This window comes from Acanthaster planci, linkage group LG16 (genome assembly GCF_054643075.1).
Source record: "Acanthaster planci isolate LZ-2023a linkage group LG16, COTS_SCS, whole genome shotgun sequence".
Taxonomy (NCBI): Eukaryota; Metazoa; Echinodermata; class Asteroidea; order Valvatida; family Acanthasteridae; genus Acanthaster; species Acanthaster planci.
Window position 1 is genome coordinate 5,488,570 of NC_141792.1, and position 25,908 is coordinate 5,514,477.

General features: G+C 41.2%; 1 protein-coding gene across 12 annotated transcripts in view; it reads left to right on the forward strand.

Moving 5' to 3' along the window:
* The window catches only part of dcaf17 (DDB1 and CUL4 associated factor 17), a 74,269-nt gene that overhangs the window by 9,567 nt on the left and 38,794 nt on the right, over positions 1-25,908 (forward strand). For all 12 annotated transcript variants that reach the window (XR_015428076.1, XR_015428077.1, XR_015428078.1 and 9 more), the window contains 4 exons: positions 5,551-5,681; positions 12,341-12,413; positions 14,634-14,717; positions 20,193-20,300. Coding sequence is in view for 8 of the 12 variants with exons in the window: in XM_087147531.1 (XP_087003657.1) it covers positions 5,551-5,681; positions 12,341-12,413; positions 14,634-14,717; positions 20,193-20,300 (396 nt within the window). In the remaining 4 variants the exon portion in view is untranslated. The remainder of the gene's footprint in view (positions 1-5,550; positions 5,682-12,340; positions 12,414-14,633; positions 14,718-20,192; positions 20,301-25,908) is intronic.

Consider the following 25,908-nt stretch of genomic DNA (forward strand, 5'->3'; position numbering starts at 1 on the left):
AAATACTATGTTCCTGAAAAGGACATTCAGCTCTTTGCTTTTTTTTCTTCAATAAATATAATTTTTGAAATTACAGTTAAACTGATTTATACATATAGCCATAACCTGACCCTCGGTGGGAATCTCACTTGCATGTATCTTGGCAGGAGCCATGATGTACACAGACTAGGAAGCCAACCTGGCTTGCCTTGCCCCAGAAGTAGGCAGCCCTACTGTACATGCATGTATTCAAGTGTGTTAATGTACTTGTCAATCAGATTCTGACAGAGTCCGGAGAGAAATCAAATACTGACATACCTGTAATTAGAGGGAACCTCAAAAAATTAAGTTACATGTAGTTTGGCCAGGGAACCAAGTCTGTGACTATTGCATGTTAATGCAGGGGCCAGTTTCATGGCGCTACTTAAATAAAAAAAATTGTTTAAGCGTGAAAAGACCTTGCTTGACGAATCAGTTTACCAGCCAAAACATCTTGTGATGTATATTGTTTTGGAGTGGTATTTACTTGTCTTTTGGTTAGCATGACAATCACGCTTCTAATTGGCCCAGGTCATTTATTGAAATAAAATAGCATGTACATGTATCTTGACCTTTTTTACCCAGTTATTTTGAAGTTCTTCAGAGGTAATAATTTCAGAGTGGATTGGATCCACAATTGTCATTGTCACTGGCTTAATTTGGTCCCTAGTTCCAATGGCCATCTACTTGATTTATTTGTGCAAAACTTGATTATGTGAAACTTCATCAGTCAAAATAGTTGATACAAGTTACCCTTCATGTAATGGTAAGGAGTATGTGGTCCGGGCTCATATACAGTTTTGGTAAATACTTGTCAAGTGGGCATATTTTATGTTCTTGAGATGATCTCCTTTTTTTGTATACAGAGAGATGTTTTGATCTCTCAACAGCTGTAAGTTTATGTAGGGAAAAGACCAAAAACAAAGTCCAGATCCCAAATATTGCAATGTACAGTATCTCAATTATCTGTTTCACACCAAGGCAAAGGAAGTTGTTTACATATGGGGGCACTGTTCCATTTTACTGGTCTTCCCTCCACCATCTATCGAATCCGTCATCCGTCAAGGATGCATAATTAAATAATATGCTCTTTTTACACACTTTATTATATTCTAGGGTTTTCGGTAATTACAGCAAGTCTAACAGTTAACAAGGTGTATTTTTGATTATATGTATTGAGTTTGTAAGTGTTCATTTTGGAGAATCATTAGAAATTATGCGCGATGTAATACTGAACAAGGAGTATTGTCAGGGGGTTTCCCGGGATTTCTTAGAGTCACATTGCCAAGCCCCAAGCTGTCACCAGTCAAGCCACATTGTTGGCGTCTTTTGCGGGGTTTGTGGGGGCTGTAGAGAAAGAGACATCCGTCAGCGACTGGAGAAGCTTCCGGGAGGCCCTTGGGCACTGGCTGGTATGAAACGTTATTTATTATATGTCTTGTTTTGCGGAGGGAAATTGTGAATCATAATGTCAGCATTGTACCAGGGGTGATACGGTTAGTACATGTACATGTAACTTAAGCAATATGCATATTCGTGTGCATGCGCTTGTCAGAGCTACTGTCCCAATTGTTTGAATTTTGTGTAATTAATTTTCAGAATGGAAAGATCATTATGTGCAATTTCCTAAAAAGATTAATTTGATTTGTTGTTCAAACAGGTTTTTTTTATACTTGGCAAACGATGGCAATAAACCAGTAAAGTTATTGCATGGCAACACCCAAAACCTCCTCACGGAGATCTCGCCTCTTCAGTGAGTTTACTGCATTTATGTACAGTAGGCAAGTTGTCCTATACTTGACAAATGCTCAACTTGTTTTCTGCCCAATGTCTGACATTCATACATGTACATGTATAGAGTAGTATTACTCATCATGCTCAAACATTCAGAAGAAGTTGTTTTGTTCTTGTACACATATATTCAGTGATTGAATCTGGTTTCAGGAATTTCAAAAAGACTCTGGTAACAAACTACAGTTTTCAATGATCAAGTTTATTGCATAATGTAATGGTTGAATAAACTATGAAAGGAACCTTACCTTTCATGGATAGAAGTACATATAGGTTTTTGTCAATTGCATGCTAGTAGTCACTAGCATGCATCTACGGGGTTTCCTTATTTTTCTCTATCAATTTTAGGCAGAATGTACATGTATAAGTCATGCGGTCCCTGCACCTGGGGATTTCCCTTTGGATTTTTCCTGGGGATTTTTCTGAGGTTTCTCCTTTGATTTAATTGTGGGATTTGTCTTGGATATATTTCTACTTCATGACTGTGATTTCTATGATTCCACCTTGATTTCGCCTTATTTGCTGAATAAATTTGTCTGTGATACAACTAATCAAGATTTTCTCTGACTGACTGAATCATTGCCCGGTTAACTCGTACACTGTACATTCATCCCAATCAACTTTGGGGTCAGCCCTGCTTGTGATACTGCAGCCCCATTTCACTATTATTTCACTAATAATTTGGAGAAAAGGTGTTCAGCTGTCCGAAACTCATAACTCGTAACTTTGTAAGTTGACGCTTGGTTCTTTTTGCTCATTACAGCTGGACAAAAAAATGTGCAGCTTGACTTGTACTTTGACAAAGAGACTTGTGACCTGACTTGTATTTAGACCAAATGACTTGTGACTTGACTTGCCCTGTGATGACTTGTGACTTGACCTAATGACTTGTGACTTGGACTTGCATATAATGACTTGTGACTTGACCTATTGACTTGCATATAATAACTTGTGACTTGACTTAGACTTGCAAAAAAATGACTTGTTGCCACCTCTGGTAGCTCCTGAAGAGCTCACTGAAATGTTGCTGAGAATATCTTTTGGTCAAGATTGACTATTCAAATAAGCCATTTGCGAGTTAAATTTGAATAAAATCTGGTTCACTGAGTTCTTTAAATTCATGTGTACATAACAACTTGAATTCTCCATACTAAAACCACTGTTGCTATGCCTCATGATTCGGGGCAAGCTATTGCATAGTTACATAAGAGACGCCTTGCAACAATACACTGTTCTCAATGGATAAGAACGGCACAAAGGAGCCAGTTCATTCCAGAGACGGTGGTCGCTATGTAAAAGCTTGCCCTGAAATAAGAGGTATAGCAACAGTGTCTTTAGTCTAGGGAATTCAATTTGTTATGTCTCTGTGCAATCAGATAACACAGTATACCAGATTTTATTCAAATTTAACTCGCAAGTGGCTTATTGAAGGCGTTAGCGGTAATTAAGGAATATGTAAGGCACTTTCAGCCCACAGTTTATGCCAGGATTTGAAATCTCTAGGAGCCAGTACTGTACATACTGCACTGTGGAATTGAAACCACACCAAAGACTTTGGGGATCCACCCGCCAGGTTGCTCAAGTGAAGCCATATCTTATCCGAGGGATAAGAGTGATTGTGTGAACTTGAGAAAGAGGCACTCACCTGTATCTCACTGGTCTCTTTTTTAAACCCTGAGGAGTCAAGTCTGAGTTCAATCGGTACTGTCCTGTATTGAATAAACTTGACAAAAATACATTGATTTCAAACGCTTTGAAACACCTGAAATGTGATATTTGCTGGAACTTCCTGATGGTACATATATGTGTGACTAGAGATTGACTAATTAATATGCAGAATCATGGTCACCTTGAGCTTGAGAATCAACGTATAAGCCGTAGGTTGTATGCCGAATATTACAGTGTATTTAAAATATTCAGTACTCACACACAAGTGTGTACATGTATTTGCCTGCAAGCGGGGACCAACTATTGTTCCTCTTTTGTTTGTACTTGAACTTATTAGAAGACCACCCATATGTTTTATACACAGTTGTCAATTGGGGACCTTATTGTCCTCTATTGTTCAGGGTCCCCAATTGCATGCAGAAACAAACTCACACACATGTACATGTATACTTGTGGCGTATTTCCTTTGTTTTCGTGTACAAAACTCCCACACAACACAGAAAAAATTTCAAATCACTGCCATTTCAACCAAATTCAGTTTCCTGGGTTGACATTTCGACCGTATGTCCCTATATAAAACGCTTCAATTTGCAACAGATGAATGGCACTTGAAAATTCCTCCTTTTTGAGTAAGTTTGAAATATCTATTTCATGAAATTCTTGTGGGACACCATTTTATTACCCCACAAGGATCAAAACTGGCCTTGTCAGTACCTTCCATTGTTCCGGTACAAGGCGCCATGCACAAGCGCGCAAAAAAAAAGACCACCAACAAGCGAAACTTAGAAGTGGGGGGGCCTATAAAACATGTACATACATATTTATTGTTATTTTAAGATACATCACGTGAACTGAATGTTTTCTATTTCTGTTACCTAAATGTCTACATGTATGTATACTGTGCATTTCCTGCACATCATCAAAACTCATTTTAATGCGTTTGGGTCACAACGAAGCCTGCTTACATTTACATGTATCTTCATGCATGCTCCATGAATGCCGGTTGTGCCTTTCTTGCTGTTACATCATCAACCCAAAACAAATTTGACCTTGCATGTTTCTGGAATCAGCCCAGTTGGTTGTGGAAAGAAATGACCTCTTATTTTCTTGTGTTGATTTCAGCAGGTAAATTCATTGTACAGTATATTGGTTTTTAGGTGGCCAATTTACCTCCAAAACCCTAGATGTCAAAAATTTGAAGACTTTCCTGTTCGGCTTTAAAGTACACAGCAATGTACATGTATATTTTGTGTTCAGAACTTGATCAGTGCACTTGGTAGGTGTTTTGGGCACTGGCCAAAACAGCTCTTGTTTTCATTAGAATATTTTTAGCTGTTTCGGGCACAGGCCCAAATACCGGTACATAAATCTTGTTTTCTTTAAGATTTTTGCCTTTTTTCCCCCTTTTTTTCTTCCATTCCAAATCCCATACAATTTCACACAACTTTTCATTCTGCACATGACTTTTGGCCTTTAGAAACAATCCCTATTCTCTTCAAACTTGGCAGATACGTAGACCATTATCCAAAGATGTAAACAGAGTCATGGCGTCATGATGATGTCTTGAGGTGCCAAATTACAAGCACCTGAAGTTTGATCAATTTAATCTTTGAAAGTCCGTATAACATCAAACATGACTTCCCACAACTTGGTCATTGTGGAGGTGCTTTATTAGTTAAAGTTGGTAATAGATATCAACCTTAATACTTTCAACAGTGTTAGTCTATAGGCAAACAGTAATCTTCAAAACATGTACTTGTGATGTCCTGGTATACTTGAGCACCCTCCGGCACCAGGTGGAAAAAACTTACCAATATATTTTGAGTTAATGGCTATTGCGAAGCTTTCTGGAAAAAAGGTCCTTGAAACAGTGCAGTGTTTGTCTTGTGACAAATGCAATTATCGTGTCGGTTTGCCTTGTTCCTGACAGGTATCATATAGCTACATGTACAGTTTTTAGGTAATATTACTTTGTAGACAGTGTCATCAATTCAGTGGTGCTACCATTGCAATGATTTCTTGTGTGATTTCTTCTATTACATGTTGTAAAATGTCTTGCCTTCTCTTACACAGAACACATTACCTGTGGCAAATGCTGGACACAGACCTTATGTACTTGGTCTTACTAAATGCCAACACCTCATCCGCATTGATCTCAAGACTGGCCGAATCTTGCAGAAGATCTTCTTGGGTCAACATCACTTGTAAGTATGGTAAGGCTTTTTTGTGAGCAGTAGTATGACACAGAATTTTTGTAAGTGCTGAAAATACAGTGGAACGCCGCTATAACAAACACAGCTGTACCAAACATTCATATCAAATATTTGTTTTAAATAAAAGAAATGTATTTACTACTGATGACAATAACTGAGAAAAAAATCATTTTCACGATGGAACAGTGGCCAACACATGGTGCAGTCTGTATTGTTCAAGGGTAGCTTACATGAACATTGCATGTAATGTGCATGTGTCTATGGGTGGCTATGTAGACTGTCTGCCGAGCACGTGTAACATTATGCGACACTGGAAACTCTGCGTAGAAAACTTTGCATGATAATTAATGGCTACAAAGCTGGGAGATTTGACCTAAAATATCACTATAACAAAAAATTAAACGTGCAAATCGACAACATGCAGAAAGTCTTCAATTATGTTCAAAAATGCTTGCGCAATATTTGTTGCCGACTACAGATATGATGTGTCATGCTACTGTATTAAAATGGTTCCCGTCATGGTCCATTCATTAAAACAGCTAGTGGTGTAGCCATACCACGTCACGTGGTTTTTAGGCGATGACTAAAGGAAAACTGGTTTTCATTTTGCGAGGACTACGTGAAAGATGAAACATGACAGGAGATGAACATTCATTTAACAAAATGCAGGAATTTCAATGTTTTTATTTTTAACTTTATTTTGTGCATGGTGACCCTAAATCCTCATACCGAAACATTTGTGGTGTGTGCCGTTGTGCGTTTGAATGGAATGGAGTTTGGAATGGTCATATGGATCATACCTTCTTATCATCATATCTAAAAATCACTAAAATGAACGACAGCTGTACTGAACATGTGTATGACAGTCCTGAGATTAGAATAAGTGATAGAACCAAATCAGAAGATTCGGCTTTCAACTTGGCATCATCAAGCCACCTCACCTCTCCTCGCCCCTTGGCCTAGGATTCTACAGTTTCCACCGCCCTCAGCTGAGAACACTCTCTGGGCACTCCTCCCCCCCTCCGCCCCGTTTGTCGCCTCCACTGCTGGGTCGCCCGCCGCCAAGTAATAAGCGCTCCTTTTTTTCATCGAATTCTCCCAGACCCAAGAAGAGGCATTGCTCTGGTCAGCATGACCAACCTTCAGAGGCCACCTTTTGCTCCATCAATGATGCCATACCTCCATAGCTTGTCACTTTGATGACAAATTACAACCAGCCTCCACCGCCCCCGACCCGTTCATTGTGGATCAGCCCCTTCTACTGTCCTCCACTGCGAGCCTCTGTGACACTGGGCAGGATTCCACACTGGAATCACACCATCCAGGCATTCCCTAGCTGGAGCAAACTGCTCCCCATGGGACAGCGCGTGGTTCAGAACGAGGCACGACCCTGTTCCCGACCAACAACCAGCATTGTCTTCCGAAGAGGAAGTTGATACCATCAGTGCCCTCCCCTCCGTCCAAGGACCACCTCTGTCTTTTTCAGTGGGATATGATTCAAGCACTCGGCCTACCATCAGCTGCTCTGCCAGAGAAGGACACCAGTCATGGCTTGTTTAAATGACACACAGCATGACGGGAATCTCCAGTGCCAATTTCTCAAGAACTTCAGCTTGATCGTTCATTCTTGGAGATATTCTAGTCTCTAGCCAGAACTTTGCACATGTCGGAGTCCGCTCCAGCTTGACGTTGCTCTACCTGACCATCCGTCAATCTACAGGGCACAGCTCTGACTACAGCACAGCCTTGCTTCAGTCCAAGCAGGTGACCGTGTCTTCGGTTGAAGATTACACCGATTCCATTGGAGTCCTCACCCCGTATGACATGTTCCAGGTTCATGGTCTTCCGTCAGCTTCCCTTCGGATGCAAGACACCAACCGTGCCCATGCCGGTTAACCGACCACCTCACATCTTGAGCCTTTGCTTTCAGATACTCTTGCTGTGGGGCTCCCAGATGTGAAGTAAACTCTTTGCCTTACTGGATCACTGCCTCTTGGTTATCTGGAGGGGCCCTGGTATATATACAATGCCGGGTAATACACACTGTGCATCTCCTCGTCACCTGCCCTTCATCTAGGGCCTTCGGAAAGAATGTTTCCGAGACAACAAAAGTGGAATACTGTTATAACAGTTGAAACATACTTTGTGTTATCAGTCATGAAAAACAAAGAAAGACAAAGACTTGTGACCAAAACTTGTCCTTATTATTAACCACTTGCTGCAGGGGGGTTTGAAAAATGCAGTGCACATAATCGGGACTTTAAAAATTCTTCAAAAATATATCATTTTAATAAATGGACATTTACACCCACACGAATTACTGTCTGGTGGACGCTCTAGTCTGACAAACAAAATCTGTTGATGCCCTAGATTGTGCGGTGTTATGTAACTTTCTTTTGTTCATGAACCTGGCATAGTGCGCTCCTGTCCTCTTTTCAGTAGGGGCCAGATTAGTGTGCAGCAGTGCTGTGTGGCTCATCGCTGCGATGGTGGAGCGCTTTTGTCCCCGGTGGTAATCTGCTCGCACTAAATGCCCCAAACCATGGTATACTGTTTCAAAACAAGGCTGGGTTATCTCCACTGTTGAAAGCGAAAAAGTGTCGGTAATGCCCAGCAGCCTGGTCTTTTCTTCCGTGTACAGTCTTTTGTTACAAGGCCCAGTTCCCTTTGTTACAAGGCCCAGTTCCCTTTGTCCGATTTTGGAGCCCTCGGCCTCACGAGTTACAAGGCCCAGTTCCCTTTGTCCGATTTTGGAGCCCTCGGCCTCACGATAAACACACAGTGCCCTAAACCGGGCTCCCCGACAGGAAGTGGTTAATATGACCTTGTATTATCATTACTCTTCTTATCTGTCTTCAACTGTTCATGTATTACGGTAGTCCATCAGGCTCCTCAGATGAACATGAGCCATGACCCCAGTTATCCAGGCGACCATTATATGCATATGCCCCCTGATGTCCCACATACATGTATCTGTGGCATGGGCATCCAGATGTAATCCAGAGTGTAGCACTTTCTGGGCCAACTTCATGGATCGCTGCCCCAGTGAGCACACCATCAGTACACCGACCCCAGGACCCAACGCAGAGTCTCTGTCACAGCCTTCTGGGGCAGCTCTCGTTGCCACCGGTAGGCCCGCCCAGGCCACGGGCAAGTGAATCCTTGCCTAACCTGTGACCCCTAATGACTGCTACAGGCCTAAACCTACTGGCATCAAGACTACGTCACCAGGCAGCCAGACAGGAATGAGCGCATAACGTTTTCCGGGCAGTCTTCCCATCATATTTAGCCCTGCCCCAGTGGATTCGCCATCATGATGCAGACCCACCGCTACGTCTCCCCAGTCCGCATCTCCAGGCATCCAAAGCTGGCAGTCTTCAAGCTGTTAGGATTTTTACACGTCCCTTGTCGCTCTGTAATCTGGAGTTTCCCCAAGGGGCCCTTCGGAAGAAAGTTTGCAAATCTATTCCCACAGTGTACAACGGCGGCCTTGCCATGCCATGCACACTGTCCAGGTGGGTGTTTACTTCAATATGGGCGTGTCAAAAGTTTGTCGACTGTGACTGTTACAAGGTCTGTCAAGAGTAGGCCTACTGTGAGCCCACTTCTTCGTAGTGACGGTGACCTGGACTGTCTCTTCAAATGGAGCCTGAAAGTTAACCCCTGATGGCGTGCTTCCGGAACCCTTGGATAGGAAAACTAACGTGCAAAAGTTTTAGAATTTGTAGAATTTTTCCTTTCAGTTACTTCTTGAAAAATCCAACTCGGAAAAGGGGTTTGGGAAAATATTTGCTAGTATATCAATTTATAGAAACTGAAAAATCACCTGACCTAAAAGAGAAATATCCTGCCAAATATTGACCCATCACTTCCGAAAATCTAAAATACATGAAGAACAGTGTGAGATGGCAGTCTCATACACAGATGAATATTTACGGTTTGAACTTTTATAGTAGTCCATTGGTAAAAATTGATATAAAAACAGATTAAAATATTTTACACAGTCTTATAATTTATAAGTAGTATAACTAAAGCAATATTCTACTTCAATTACAAAAGATTCTAATTTTTTATCTAACCTTTGTTGACAACCACTGCTCGATGTCAGCTTAACGGCATCTGGAACCCATTGACTGCAGGCAGATAAATCTTTGCAACATCGTACAATCTTCTTTTCACGTAAGCACGGGCAGTGAAAACAAACATGCATGAACATGGAGACATACATGTAGGTACGATATCGCCGGAAGTGAAAGGTCGTTAATAAAACTTGTTTTTTACTTATCTCAATGTAACTTTTCCTAAATATTACTTGAGGAGGACAAAGGTCAAGTTCCAACATGAGTGTTTCAAAGGGTGGTTTCAGTCAGGAATTATTCTTTCAAAAATTATCGAATGTGATAGGACGGCCCAACGTAAACATCCCATAGGAGGACCGTACTAGGGTTCCAGAAGCTCGCTGCGTGACCTTTTACTTTCAGGTTCTGTTACACCAAGCGTGATCAAAACAAAGAGGGGTACTCCGTCAGTCTACTGCTTTCGGTTGTTAAGCCTTAGCATGATTCCGGATATTGAAGTGTTTTTTTTTGTCCACAGAATCCTTTCTGTAAGTGGAAATTATTAGTGTTTCCTTTTGTCAAGGTTAACATGTACTAGAATGAGTTCTTTTCTTCTCAGAGTGACCTCCTTTGGATGCTCTTTCAGTTATTCATTTTGCATACGTCACGCGACCGGACTCCTCTACACCGGCCTTTTATTTTACGCACGTGTGGAAATGATCAAAGTCTTTTGTTGCAGCCAGGGTGCCAGAGGCCGTGCCAGGTACAGGACAACACTTACCTTCATTTTGACAACGTCTTCAACTCCCTGCCGCATGTTCTAGAGTCATATACTGCTGCTAAAGACAACTTATGTATCCGACTCAGCAAGCCTTCTGTTTGGAACTCCTTGCTTGATAAAGACTGAAACCAACTTTATCTAGCTTACATGAAATCTTTGTCTTGGTCTCTGAGCTATTTCATTTCTTTCTCTCTCATTGAGGTAAATTCCTTGGATGTGAATAGAGAGTTCTCATTTCCGTCCAGACCTCACTACAGTCATGGTAAGGTTCTGGATGATAATGGGGGCTCTGTCTTTGAGTAAGTCTTGCGGCCTCCTTGCCTCTTCTTTCACACTGCCAACCAAGCCACATTAACGGAAAGGACAAGGAATCATGCAATCAACCCACAGACAATCCACACGGCAGGGTCCGACACTGTAGTGATAGACGCAATCTCCTCAGGATGATAGAGCAGCCTCACATCAGCCTCTTTGCTCCTTCAAGCAACGCTCAATTTCCGGTATTCTGCGTGAGAGTTTCTCTCCCTCCATGTGTGAGCCACAGATGCCCTACAGTGTGATTGGATGGGCATGCTTGGGTATGCCTTTCTGTCTATCCCGTTAATGCCACTAGTCCTCTTCAAGATAGAGTGAGATCACTGTTGGATACTCCTGATGCGCCAGCCATGGTTCCCCTGACGAACAAGGATTCTAGTTCACCATCTGTTTGTCCTCCAAGCCAGACTGGACATCCTCCACTATCCAAGGTCAGGGATTTTTTCACCTGGCTCCTGGTGATCTGCTTCTGACTTGTTGGGTATTATTCAATGATCTCTCTTTCGATGGGACTTTCTAGCATGGTCACACAGGGACATCATCTACCCACCTGTTGGATTTATGACAGCAGAATTTGGCATTTCGTTATGTTCTGCAATGCACTCCATCACCTTTTGCGTGGTATGTTCATCCAGTGTCCCTTTGTCGGGAAATTGGTCTGAAACCTAAGCTAGGTTTTCTAGATGCTTTTACGTGTACTGTACATGTAGGTCCTTCCTTTGAGCCCCAAATTATGCCTCCCTTATGCATACTAGTATCAGGGTGGCCTTTCTCATGACAATGGTTACCTCCAGAGGAGACAATGATCTACAGGCTCTCCCAATTGCCGAAGGCCGTCTACGTTGGGAGCCACATGGTGTTCACCTTGTTCCTACGATTCGCTTCCTGACAAAGGAGCAGACTCCCTCACATGATCCTTCTGATGTCTCTGCACCTTCTGTTTCCTTACATCCTGGAGACAATTCGGATAAACTTTGGTGCCCTGTTCATGTCCTGAAGTGGTAAACTAAAACAATAGTATGAGAGGCACGATAACCCCACTACTTATCACTATCATAAGACCACACCTTTCAGCGGTGTCAGTACACTATTGCCCACTGGCCGGCTTCGGCCATTAGGTTTGCTAATCCAGTCTGGCTGTCAAGCTCTGATGAACATAATCAACACTACATCAGGGTTCATGATGTAAGAGCAGTATCTGCATCTTGGTCTTACTCTCGAGATGTTTCCATTGCAGACGTCTGCAAAGCTGCATGTTGGTAGTCTCCCTCTACCTCCTGCTACTTGAGGGATGTCCTGCAAATGGCCAGACAATCCTACTGTCCACAGAGCAGAGGTCAAAGGGACCTCCTGTAGGACAGACGGACGACAAGTCATTGTGAAGTTCATTTACCATTTATTAAATTTATGCATTCTTCCTAATGCATTTCACAGGTTGATGTTAACGTCTTTTAACAGTGTACATGTCTATGTGGTGTTTTGTTTGATGCATACAGGTTCTCGAAGTTCATATATTTGAATTGGGATGTTTTTCAAGAAAGAGCAGTGGCATGTTCTACTCAATCTAAGGTATGTTAGTGTAACACAAGAAGAAACAATCCCACTGTAAGGACTGGAAGTTACGCAAGACTGCCTCTGTATTTTGATTTGATGTTTATAAAGTCAATATTTATTTGTGCGTATAATTTCAAAATTCCATAAAAAGCCAATGCATTTGTCATTTACTTTTACGTGTACTTGTCGTTTTGGTCCACATTTTAGCTGTATCAGTGTTTGAGGAGAATCTTTAAAGGGACCTTGCAATAGTTTAGTTTAAAAAAGTACATGTATCACTGAAAAACAAATCTAAACAGGTTTATTGCAAAACAGCATGAAAAAGTCTTTGAAATAGGCACCAGGTCAGAGATAATGGATTCCTCTTGGGCTTGGTATATTTCTTACAGTTACATGTAGGTTCTGTCCTATTTCTAGGTTTAAAAAAAGATTTGATGAATTTTCCTATAATTTTTTAAGAAAACTACTTTTCATGCGTCAATTACAAATGTACATGTGCATATCATATTAAGTTACACTCATAAAAGGCAAAGGCAAACCACTGTGTCATATTTATCTCATAACGCTTCCATCTACTAGTGTCACAAGTGGATTATGAGCTGTAATATTGACACTCATTCAGCAATTTCTGATACATGTACATGCCTTGAGTTGAAAACTTTTTTATTGCATGCTGCATGTGCATTTGTACATGTACTGGTAAGTGTGTATTCACCATGTATGCAGCCCCTGTGAATTAATACGCCAACTTTATTTATCAGAATGTAGTGTTGAAGTACTTGTAGGTCTAAGCATTTTGCCCTGATTATTAACCATGTACAGATGGCATTATTTTTGGCCCAAACACTGACTTTTTAGTTTTACATTGTAATTGGGCTTAACAAATAAAGGTGGTAATTTATTCAAGACTTGTATAACATTTGTACTACATTGTTGCTTTTTTAACCGTCCTCGAGAGTGTTGTGAAGCAATATTTTGTACATGTACATTGCCTGCCTGTGGAGAACAGCCCTGTGAGGGCTGTAGCTCAACCTTCATAGGCTAGTTCAAGCCTGTGTGTACAAACACAATATATTCATGCACAGGTACATGTACATGTATATTTAGGAATCACATGTGGGAATGGGTTTACTAGTGGATGTCATCCACTGGTACATGTATATATACAGAAATTGCAGTGACATGTTTGAAATTTCTACAGTATCTGGCACAGAAAATACACTGTACCTGCATGTTAACATGTCATCTGGCCTGAATTGGTTAAAAAATTTACTACAGTCCGCTTTTGATGTCACTTGAGAGAGCAGTTTCCTAGTTGTAGTTGTTACAAAAGCAGGCAGTGATTTGATACATGTACTAAATTCTAAGTGTATGATTTGTATGCATAACTTGGTCTGAAAAATAACAGTCTTGCTTTCATGTTCGTGTACAAATGCGAGCATTGGATATCAGTAAAGTTGAGATTACTGGTACCTTAAATACTAATTTTGTTGACTGTATACATCAGGGTCGCATATTATTTACCTTGATTTTAAAATCGTCCCAAGTATTTACTTTTATACAAGATCTTTGGGTGAACGGTATGTTTCTTGGTAATGTGCCCTCATCCAAGTGAACTCATACAGTACTGGTAGAGAGATTTTTTAACATACTTGTACATTACTTCGAACCATCGTTTGTACATGTATTTAGGAAGAACTGGTTATTTTTTTTCATTAGAATGGACCTTGTTCCCACAAGTACATGTACATTTTTCTGAACTAGGCAATGTTTGGAGATATTTTCCAATTTATATAAAATATAGAGGACGTTACTAACTTTTGAGGACTGTTATTTCCAAACTACATGTATGTTACTTTGTTTACCTTATGCGTTTGCCTTTTTTTATTTAAAAATTCAATGGGAGCATATAGTTTAATACCCAAGCCAAATGCTTTGCATAGTTACCGCTAGTTTTTGTGACACAAAATGGACCTTGTTTGTTTTGACGTGCATAAAGAGAGTTGTGACATAAATGATACCCTTGATGAAAACAAACTGGCAGGTGTATTTGCCAGTGCACACAGAATAGACAGTTTGTATAATAGCCACATGCGCTGCTGCACACATACTGAAAAGCCATTTTGTTTCCAATATCTGAAGCCATCACTACTTTCTCCATATACAGCTCTGGCTCTGTGTAATGAAACAGTTACTTAAATAGCATCTGAATTAATTGTGTTGTCTTTATTACAGTCGTCAACAGGGCCAATGAAGTCTTTTGTGCTACTCAGTGTCTTTCCTTTAGATGTGATTGGACAACTTACGGTTACCCAACAGGTGAGAAAAGTCATATTTTGTTCAACATTTTGTTGTTCAAAACTGTTGACTTGATAGTATTATTATTGGTGTGTTATTTGTGCGTGCGGCATTCATCTTACCCAAACAGCATCTACGTGTACCTACAGATATGCATATTTCCCTTGCACCAGACCAATTTGATCATCTGTAGTATGCCATCTATCTACCGTAATACATAGCTGAGCAGTGATAATAATCGCCCTTCTTTTTCTTAGCGTCAGAGCAAATGGACATGTTACTTGATACTCTTGCATTCTTTGAGTTTCCATGCTTTGCCGATACATTACTGAGCTATATTTATATTGATCAATGCGTAGCATATTAAATTTTATCACTTCGTGAATAAAATATTTATGAGTAGCAAATTTGGCAATAGATTGTACCCTGCGTTCACTTTAGGTGTTTGACAGAAGGGATAGCATTTCCATGGGTAGTAGCTTCCTGTTACACCGCATTTGTATTACATGTACAGGTACATAGGCTATATTTTTATTAGGAGGCATTTTATACACGGAAACCCATTGAAAATTTGTGACAAAATTGGGATCTTCTCATCCAGAAAACAGCCAATCAGGAGCTGCAGATTGTTGACAAATGGCAAAGACAGCTTGGAGGGGCAACCATCCAATCAGAGTTTTGTTCTAGCTTTGATACTTGGCAAGGCCTTGCCTGAAGCCAATGAGAAGTTGGGTTGGTTCTTTTCTCTTTGAGGATAAAAATTTGGGTGGGGAGGAAAAGTTGCCGCGTTGTCACTTTTGTCTTAGCCATTAAGGAACAATAGCTACAGTCAGATTTTTCTTCAAATTTGTGGACCTGTCCTCTGCAGAGATAGGCAATGTTTCGGCCTTCTGGAGCTAGTCAGGGTTTTCTTAGAGGACCTTCAAACTCAGTACTGAACACTCTGCACAGTACTGCTTGTACAGAAGGAAATGTCATCTTTTGTGAGCATCTTTCAGGCTATTTTGTCCAACTATCTCCCTGTCGTCCGGTTAAGATTCATCTCCTCTGGAAAGAAAGTGGGGACTTCCAGTCATTGCTTTGCATTCCAACACATGGGAAGTATCTCTGCATCATTCCACTTGTTGGTATTCAAGATGGCTGAACAGTGCCTCAGCCGAAGTGAAATGCTCCACCACTTTCATGCCTAGCGGACACGGACAGGGGTAAAAAAGGGCACCAAGCCACATGTACTTCTCCACCAGCCCAATAAGTCCAGCTTCAGCAAGGCCTGCAGGATACTACATTGTCTCAAGACTCAAGGTTCCGACTTAGCAATGGGTTCGATGTAGGCCCATTGATATCATCAGTAGTGACCCCTTTAGGGTACCATTTACATGTATATGTATCGTTGGCCATTAAATAAAAGATTTTGAATAATAGTTTTGTAGATATGGCCGTGCATTATCAAGAGCCGGCAGCATTCACAGTTGCTTGGGCAGAAGATGAGGAAGTTTTACTTGTTTTTGAGGGCGACAGAATGGTTATTCGTAAATCCTCGGCCATGCGTAATGAAAAGATCACCGCAGTTGACAAATGGGCCTCTGCAGTCAGTACATTTTGACCATTTACCTCTGAAAACATCCACAGCATGCTCCTGCATTGTTGAAGTACATGTATGTCAAAACTGTTAAGCTTACAGCCCGCCAGTTTCCTGGGCTCGGCTGGCAAAAATGAGATAAGCAATTTCGTCTCCAGCAGGAGTACAGTCCCATGTGCTCATGGTGAGTAATAGATACCAAGCTATGGCTGACCATGGCAGCCACTGTAACAGTTTCCTCCATGACTAGTGGCCTTAATGGCTCAAGCGCTTTCAACACTCAACCCTAGCATGGTCATGGTCCACAGTAGCCAGGTGTGGTGGGAAGTTGCAGGAGGTATTCCCGATGGCACCGGTGAGCAGTGCCACGATCGCTGGACATACCTGAAATGGGCTGGAGGTCACTAAGTAGCGCACTGTGTAGGTTATTACAGGGGACGTTGTACAATAAACAGTGCGTCCATTCACACAACCGTTTCTCATGGGTTGCTTGAGAAATCTTCCATTAGCAGAAGATTTTGTCGTAGGTCCGGACCTCCTCCAAAATATCTCCTCCAAAGGATTCACCGAGAATGCTTGTCGCTCTCAAGCATTGGCGACCTTTCACACGATGGCACTTTTGTAAGATTACCAAGCATGAGAAAATTTCTCAAACCTTGCGAGATTTTTTGTCATCCTGTGAAAAGGGCGTATTTCTTGCTGAATATCATGTTCCTTGAATCCTTCTGCATTACTCCAAATGCATTTGTTGACAGGAAACAGCCTATTGAAAGTGCAGCGATTGCATGCTCACAAAAAGTCCCAGCTTAACAACAGCTTTTTCATTAGGAGTTTCATGTCTTGAAGATTAATCACATTGCTTTGACATAAAATGGTTATCTAATTAGTCAAACCCAAACCTCATGACTAATGTGGCAGTGTTTCTTGGTACATGTATTTAAAAAAAATCATCATTTTTAGAGTTCAGTTCCACTGTGAGAATGCTCGGAGTAAAAAAAAGTGTCGACGAGGGTGGTAAACAATCTAGCAATTTGATGATGTCATAATAGGGCTCTCATCCCCTAGAGTTGTAATAGAGTTTTATTGCACAAGAACAGAGAAAAAAAACCAGATAAAGTTAGATGTCATTCTCGGCAAATGACCACTGCCATCTACCTGAAATTTATCAGGACCTTACTCCGGTTCAAATTAGGACTGTTCAACTTTATCATACGATCCAATGTTGATTAACATTGTCGATCGAAAAACAATTTCAAGATGCTCTCACAGGTTGGACAACCTGTTTTAATTCACAGTTAAGTGAGAGTAAGCACGGCGCTCATGCATGCAGGCGTGTTTGCCCCAAAATAATAAACCACTTGTATAATTGCAGAGCAACAGTGTGACATCATCAAAACAGGCTTCTATTGGATGCTCCTGATGTCTTCTGTTTTCAGTTTGTCTGATATGAAGGAGAACTTCAACTCATGCTTTTGACATCAGTAGCAATCTTTATTTAGCTTTTACGGTACCTACTATAGTGCTTTAAATATAACTAAATTTCCCGAAAATTCAATTGTGAATTACTAATGTGATGGATCTTTAAGAAAATTAGATGCTGTTTTGATTCAAATGTCCACAACTGGAAATTTGCAGGGTAATTAGCAAATAAATGTACTCCAAAAATTTGTAACAATAAATCAGGATTTGAGACAACAATGCCTATTGTTAAACTTTAAATGAAAAGTTGACAAAACATTACAGTTAATTTCTGCTCACACGCATGTTTCTTTAGAGATGCATACTGTAGGTCTCATAAGGGCTTTTTTGCAAGGTCACAGGTCCAGTAAATGTCCCATTTGGTAGATTGCAACATCTATTCTGAAACACTGTAGGCATACTTATTACACTTACAAAACTTTAAACTTATTTAATTTGTGTCAGAGTACAACCTTTGTGGGGATTTTCAGTTGGTTACATGAAACTACGTGCTGTATATTTCAGGATAAAATAAATAAACTTCATCAAGCATTCAAGTACATTTTTACATACAAGGGTATTTCGTCAGCCGTCTGTGCCTGACAACTGTTTTCAGTGCCCCAAATATCCATTGCTGGCGGAACCAGAATGTTTTTTTGTGAAGTCTGTGGTGCAAAATAAAATACACTGCCATTATAATCCTAGTGTAACCAGATCAAGTGTTCGCCCTCCTCTCACCTGACGCTGGTTCCCTTTGCTTTGTTCAGTCAGTGAGTCACATTGATTCCATTCCTTTCAACTGCATCATGTATTGTACTTTTGCAGAACATGTGTGCGGTATGCGGCCATGCATAAATAATTCTGGCTAGCGCCCTCTTGCGGCCTTACACCTTTTTGTTCTCACAGCCCACCCTGGATTTTATGCACGGAATTAGAATATGTTGCATCCTCGCTTTTGTTCTTTTCGCCTACTGGACATTCTTTTGGACATTTTCAGAGTTTTCTTGTTGAGCAAAAATGTGCGAGTTGTTAATTCTCAATCCAACTTTGATTGGAGTTATCATCTCCCCTTTTGCCTCTCCTGATAACCATTACATTTCTGGCAGCCAGCAGCTTACGTAGGGCATGAACAATTAGTCCAACAGACAGTTATTCATTGTTAACCCTGTTGACTTTCATTTTTTAATAATACACTTCATACACCCAAATAAAATTTGTACATTGGAACTAGCTGTTTCCCCTCTATTTCTGAGTGGGTCTGCTCAGTAACACAAGACTTACATGTATTTGCCATTGATGTTCGCTTGTAAACCATTAACACCTGGCCACAGACCTGCAGTCGGTTCCACTTACAATGTTACGGCAAGGTCTAATAATAGCAAAATATTGGCACGGCATACCTTTTCAGCTAAATCCTGAGGTAATGGGTGGGCAAAAGTCCGAAGGCACACGATCAGATTCTGGGATAATGGGTGGGCAAAAGTCCAAAGGCACACGATCAGATTCTGGGGTAATGGGTGGGCAAAAGTCCAAAGGCACACGATCAGATTCTGGGGTAACGGGTGGGCAAAAGTCCAAAGGCACACGATCAGATTCTGGGGTAACGGGTGGGCAAAAGTCCAAAGGCACACGATCAGATTCTGGGGTAACGGGTGGGCAAAAGTCCAAAGGCACACGAAATGATAACTCATCCTGACAGCTGTCGTAATAAGTGGTGCCTGTCTACCGGGATCTACATGTATATCAGCTTTGTGATTCTACAGTGTTGAGTGAAATTAAATTGTAGGGCATTGTGCAGATCACCTTTGTACATGTATTCAGAGTTGTCTGTGGTTGGAGAGCTTCTTCAGATATTTGTCGCAACCTGCGAAAAAATTCGCCACCACTATGTCTTCAGCACTTTCAATTATGGATGTTTGGGGCAGAAAGAAACCCCCAAAAGGGAAATTCCCTCTGGCACACCCACTTCATAGTATTCACGTTTATACATGTACACATTCTGATAATACTTTTGTTGAAATCTGCACACTGCGTTTGTGCACTTCGCATGGAATGCCTAGGTTGACCACGTTCAGTCTTGCATAATTCAAAGCTTCAACATAACAGTAGCATGCATCCATGAGTTGCTTCATTAATTTATCTTAGCTTGTGTGAATTTTTAGCAACAGAGCACAACCGCAGTGACCGTGTATGGTCAAACAACGGTGACCTTTTGAACAAACTCTCTAAAATCCAGTGACAGGAGATGTGTAATGAATGCTGCGCGGCATATGCTCAAGATCATACCATGTGGAAAGTGACCCATGATTTGAACTTCTATTAGCATATCAATTCTTGAGCATAGTATATTTACAGTGTGATCATCAGTCCACAGCACAGATATGATGATATTCTGTCTGGTGTGGTATCAAAAAGATGGCTTCATTTATGTTCATAAGTCCATTTCTTAATTGCTTCAGGTATTTGGTGCAGACATTTGCAATGCAAACATCAGTGATGGGTTGCTCATTGTGATGCATAGAAACAACAGAGTGAGGATGTACAACTTGGACCAAATTATCAAAGAGGTATGTTGGTTTTATTATACAATGATCCGTTCACACTACCAAAGAAATTCAAGGGGAAAAGTTTTTCCCCTGCAAATATTTACCCTTGCGTGGGGTGGGGAAAAAATCCTGGGGTTTAATGTTTTCCCTGGGAAAAGCAATGAGTGTGAACATTGGTGGGTTTGAACTTAACCTACCTTTTTTCATCCGCTGTTAGTGTGTTGAGCAGTAATCTCGAAAGGTCCCAAGGTCACAAATAGTGCACCAAATAAATTGCGCAGTAACTTAGTATTGTAATGCTCTTATTGAAAAGCATTATAAACGGGCTCAAAGGCCTCCAACCTACTTCACACCCGAGGGCCCTGGGTAGCCCGGAGAAGCGATCCACGGCATGGAGCATTGCCCCTGCACGGCGGAGTCGACCATTGGCCAGACTTTCTGCTTTCTTGGACCAGGGTTTCTCCGGTTTAAATTTCAGTGGACATTGCCGCCTCAACGCCTGTGTTTTCTCTCTTTTTGCATAGGCCCACCACTTTGCATTGGGGGGCCTGCTATACGGTGCCCCATGTTGGGAAGATTTGCCCAAGCTATATATTTTCTCCATTGGGCCGAGCATCCTGGAGAGACCTCCCCCCATAAATAGGCAAACTCGCAACGGTCGGACATATGATTACGATAGCTTCATATACAAACCGATATTCACTTTCTAGTAAATCTAGAAAGATCCCATTTTTCAACTATAAGAGCACAATACGGATTGTTATACATGCTCATTTTATCTTAAACGAGATTTAATAAACTAGACTTTTAAATTTTCTATTGTCAACTGTGCATCCATTACCAAGAACACATACATGTAAAGCCGTCCGGCAGTTTCAGCTTCCCATTCCATCTGAATCAAAAAATATCTCCTCCTCCTCCCAATGGCCTGCCAGACCCGTGGGCCAAATTATCATCAGAACTCCTAAAGTCCAGCCACAGGCCATATTTATCTTTCAAATAACCAGCCATGTCAACACCGGTCAAATTTAGATCTTTCACCACTACTCGCCAAGATTCAGTGTCAGAATTGCCGAAGAACTCGCAAATTTCATTCCAATGTTGGTATTCAAACAGGCCTTGCTTTTCGTGATATGCGGATTGTAGAATCGTTGCGGATTTTCAACTGTAGGATCTTTGAACAAAATTAAAACACCTTTCAAGTGTTTAATCGTTTGGTCAGTGTTCATATTCCACAACGACTTGTTTACCGCTTGCTTTTTCCACGAATGGATCCTGTCAAACAGGTAGTACACATTGCCTTTGTGTTTGGAGCACAACGATTGAGCCAAATCGCGATTGGTCACGACTTTGTACTCCAATGTTAGATCTGAAATGGCATATTCCGCAGACATGTCCGTTGACTTGACCACTTTATCATGATTGTTGAACGTCAAGTGGTAAGTCAATGGTTCTGTCAAGCCTGATGGATAAAAAGGCCTGTGGTCCGTCAATAGAGGCACATCTATGGGAATTGTGTACTGGTTTTTAAAAGCGTCTGCAATCGCCTTGTCTTTACCGTCATTGGAGACATTGCTGGCATCCGCTGCGCCTAATCTCAATTTGGCCACAAGTAAGCTATATTTTTAGTCTGTCGTGGGCAACCAGTTGTCTTTAAAAAGTGAAAGACATCTGCATCGCGATAACTCACGATTTTGCAAACTGACTTTGAGTTCTGTAATTAGATTACTTGGACATTGTTATACACAGTTCTATTGTCACCTGATGCTCCATCTAGATCCAACTTGAAAGCCAACTTCGCAAACCATGCACAGCAACATCGTCTATTCCGAATGCCGGAAACTTGACGTTTGGTGTGTGACCGGCTGCTGTGGTCCTCGGATTGTGCATAATGGTGACTTCGCATCTTTTGCCTTTGAAAGCTCAAGGCACTTTGAGTTGGCAGCTTGGGTTTATTTCTTTGTATATTGGCCAGCCATATCTTTTTATTATAAACTGTTTTATAATTTAAGAGTTTATAATTTAACAGTTATTTCAAAATCCTGAATATAAATGATAACACAATCAACGATACACCGGCCACAAAAAAACATGTCTTTGCATTTTGTAAATTGATCTCTCTTGTGGAACGTTTCGACTGTCATTTCTGCTAGCATGTTACCAGTGTGATCTACATCGGCTCGCATGTCACCCAGCATACCCTAGATGTTAGTTTCATCAGCTCGTATTTCTGCTAACTGGTCTTTGATCTCTAAAAGCATGTCACCATTGTGGTCTATGTCGGCTCGCATATCACCAAGCATGCCTTTGATGTTGCTTTCGTCAGCTCACATTTCTCCAAGATACTTTTATCGGCGCGCCGCGATCCGCTTCAATGCACTGCACGGCGCTGCACGGCGCCGCACTGCAGCCTCATGCAGCGCTGGTGGGGAACATGAATAACAATGATGTCATGGCTGAGCACACTTCATACACATGCTGTCTAAACATACAATCAACGCAGCATGCTAATGTTTTTTAGATCAGATCAATAAAATAATTTTCTTAATGAAACCTTGCCCATTGGTGACAAACAGTAAGATGCATGCCTCAAAACTATGGTGAAAATAAAACACAAAATGCCCCTGTACAAGAAATAAAGCAACCATGTTAGTTCTGGTTCCGTGTTTGATGCTTTTAATACTGGAATCTAGTAGGCTCAGTGAACAGTCATTGATGTAAAAATGGACCTGGGCACACTGCCAAGATACATGTAAGAGAGGAGCCTGGGAACTTGCTGGAACACGCGATATCTACGTGGAGCCTGTGTCTTCAGCCTAGGATATCGGCTTATAAAGCACTCATAGGTTAATGTGCACATGACCGGGATTGCCTAAGCGTTGATAGGCCAATTTTGGTGGGAAGTGGAAAACATGCATATACGCAGGGCTAACGACGCACAGCCCTGCGTATAAAGTATCTCACAGACAGTTGTTTGTCCGGTTCTTACGTTGCCATGCAAACTTGAATCCGATGATCAAGCACATAAATCTCTTAACATCCGAGCTCGTATTACACATTTTCCCTCACAGGAATGAGCACAATTCAGTCGGGACTTGCAAATTTTGCTCGTCTAAACTGGAGTCAACTATTTTTGACTCTCTCAAATTGGCCCTGTGTGTTCTAAGCAATAAGGAGGTTGTCGAATGCACAGAATAACCTCCCAGTGGGTACAGGTATTGGGTCGAATTGCCCGGAAGAAAAGCAAACTGACTCGTTATCCATGGAAATGCAATTCATGATTTAATTTTAATGCATCTATTTTATGTGTTTTAAAAACAAATTTATATTCAGCGAAATAAAGACACTTTAGAAGCGCAAAAAATAGCAGTGGAGTATGTTGGAAAATCACACAAAAGTCCTAGTTGATGTCAGGGTGCATTGGAGTGGAGAAATCACGTATAGCTCGCTACATGTATGCAACTGACATGTTTAGATCCCGCCCCGATACGAACACATACATTGCACAGAATAGGGACTGCGAGCCAGACTAAAGCCTGAGATTCCCCAGCAGCAACAGAAAATGGGCAGCACTGTAATACAGGTACGTAAAACTTTTCCGAATGCCAGGTTGATGTCAGGAACACAAGGTAAACATACATTGTATTTTTAAAAGGGGGGACAACGCTGACAAGAAAGATGGAGCACATTGCAAAGCACAGCCACTGAACTTTCCCTGTTCCCCCAAAAACCCAATGTCAGGTCAGTGGCATTTATTGTTGAGTGACAGTAAATGAGGTAATCTTTTTAGGCGGTTGAGTCACACCGACAACTAATCTTCAAAGCTCGCTGCGTATGTGCTGTTCACTTTATTAACATAATGCCACCAACACAATAGCTTATCCTTAATAAGCTATGGCCTGAGCTAGACCGCCGCACCACGCCGCGCTCACCTAGATCGTCCAAGGGAATAATAATCCGCCACAAAGTCGCCGCCTTGCACCTTGGCGCGCCGAGTAACTGAATTTGGATGCTGCCCCTAACTGGTCTTTGATCTCTAAAAGTTCTTGCTCCATTTAAACTAAAACGTTTATAAAATAAAATGGCGACTGCTTTAATGATTGTAGGAGGAGCTATAGTCAATGCGGTGGCATTTACTGGGTCCAATTTTCTATTTAGCAGTTTGTCTCAAAAACGAGTAGATGAAGAACGAAAGCGACATGACCTTGCGTTGGAACAACTGGCGCAAGCCAAACAGACCTCAGAACAAAATCGTGTTCATCTGTTGGACTTTTTAAATGAACGCATAAGGCAAGAACGTGCGAGTCAATGCGAGTTTACTGACGTAGACGAAGCATTGCATGCTTATTCAGAATTGACTGGTAAACACGTGTTGCCTTTGCCGCCAAGTCCAAGTTGTCAGATTTGTATGTGCTTTCGGAAGATCAGAAAGTCAGAGAGCTTGTGTGGATTCTAGGAGGAACTGCGTTAGTTGGTTTTTTGGTGTATCGGTATGTTTAACTTTATTTAAAATGGAGAAAGAATTTTCAAAATTGTTTTATAGTCTGCAAGGCTATTGGAAAGGCGAAAGTGCCATAGAGTAGTTGCATAAAAAGACGGGCACAGATAAAAGCACGGTAAGAAGTTGGTTAAAGAAACAAGCTATTTGGCAAATTTATTTACCAGCTCCTGGATATTGGATATATACCCAGGCCAACTACTTTAAAAAAAGAATTGGTAGAACCCAACTACACACATCAGATGGATGTGTTGTATTTACCTTGGGACCGAGTTAAAAGAAAAATGTACAAGTACGCATTAATTGTGGTCGACGTGGCTTGAGATATAAAGAAGCAGAACTTTTAATGAGTAAAACAGCTGAACAAGTGTTAGAAGCAATAAAATGGATTTATAAAGGATCTCTGTTGACTTGGCCTAAATTTGCGATGGTAGACTCGGGATTGGCGAGTTTAAGAAAATGCTCGTTTGTAAAAAATAATGTTGAAATTCAAGTGGGTGAACCTGGTGTTCATCGATCTCAGGGAATAGTAGAAAGATTTAACAGAACTTTAGCCGAACGATATCTGGACATCAATACTCGCAAGAAATGTTACATGTTGGTGAATGCAATGTAGAATGGATCACAAGATTGCCCCAGGTTATAAAAGCGCTTAATGAAGAAAAGACTAGGTTAATCGACAAAGTGCCCGAGGAAGCTATCAAACAAGACCTAGTAAAACAAAAGCCATCTGTTCCCGTCCCCAAAAGAAGAGAGATAGAACTACCTTCGGACGCTGTCGTGCGGTACCTATATTACCCCGGTGAACAGGAAGGCGGTACCGTTAAAAGAGCGACCAATGCTGTTTGGAGCGTCTACATTTATCAAGTGGAAAAGTGCATGAGTCAGTTTAAGCGGGTTAACGGTAAAAAGATGAAAACGGGTCCTACTTTATATTATTTACTTGGGGTCCCAAGCGTTCTTTTGTCAGAGAAGAGCTTCAACTGGTGCTAGAGGACACTGCATTACCACCTAAGGAGCAGGCAAAGGTGTCATAATTTTGCTGTTTTCCATTGTTAAGTTTAACACTGTTAAGTTTAGTTGCGTAAAAATCAAGTTGACTTTTTTCTTTATTTTTGCAATCGGAGGTAC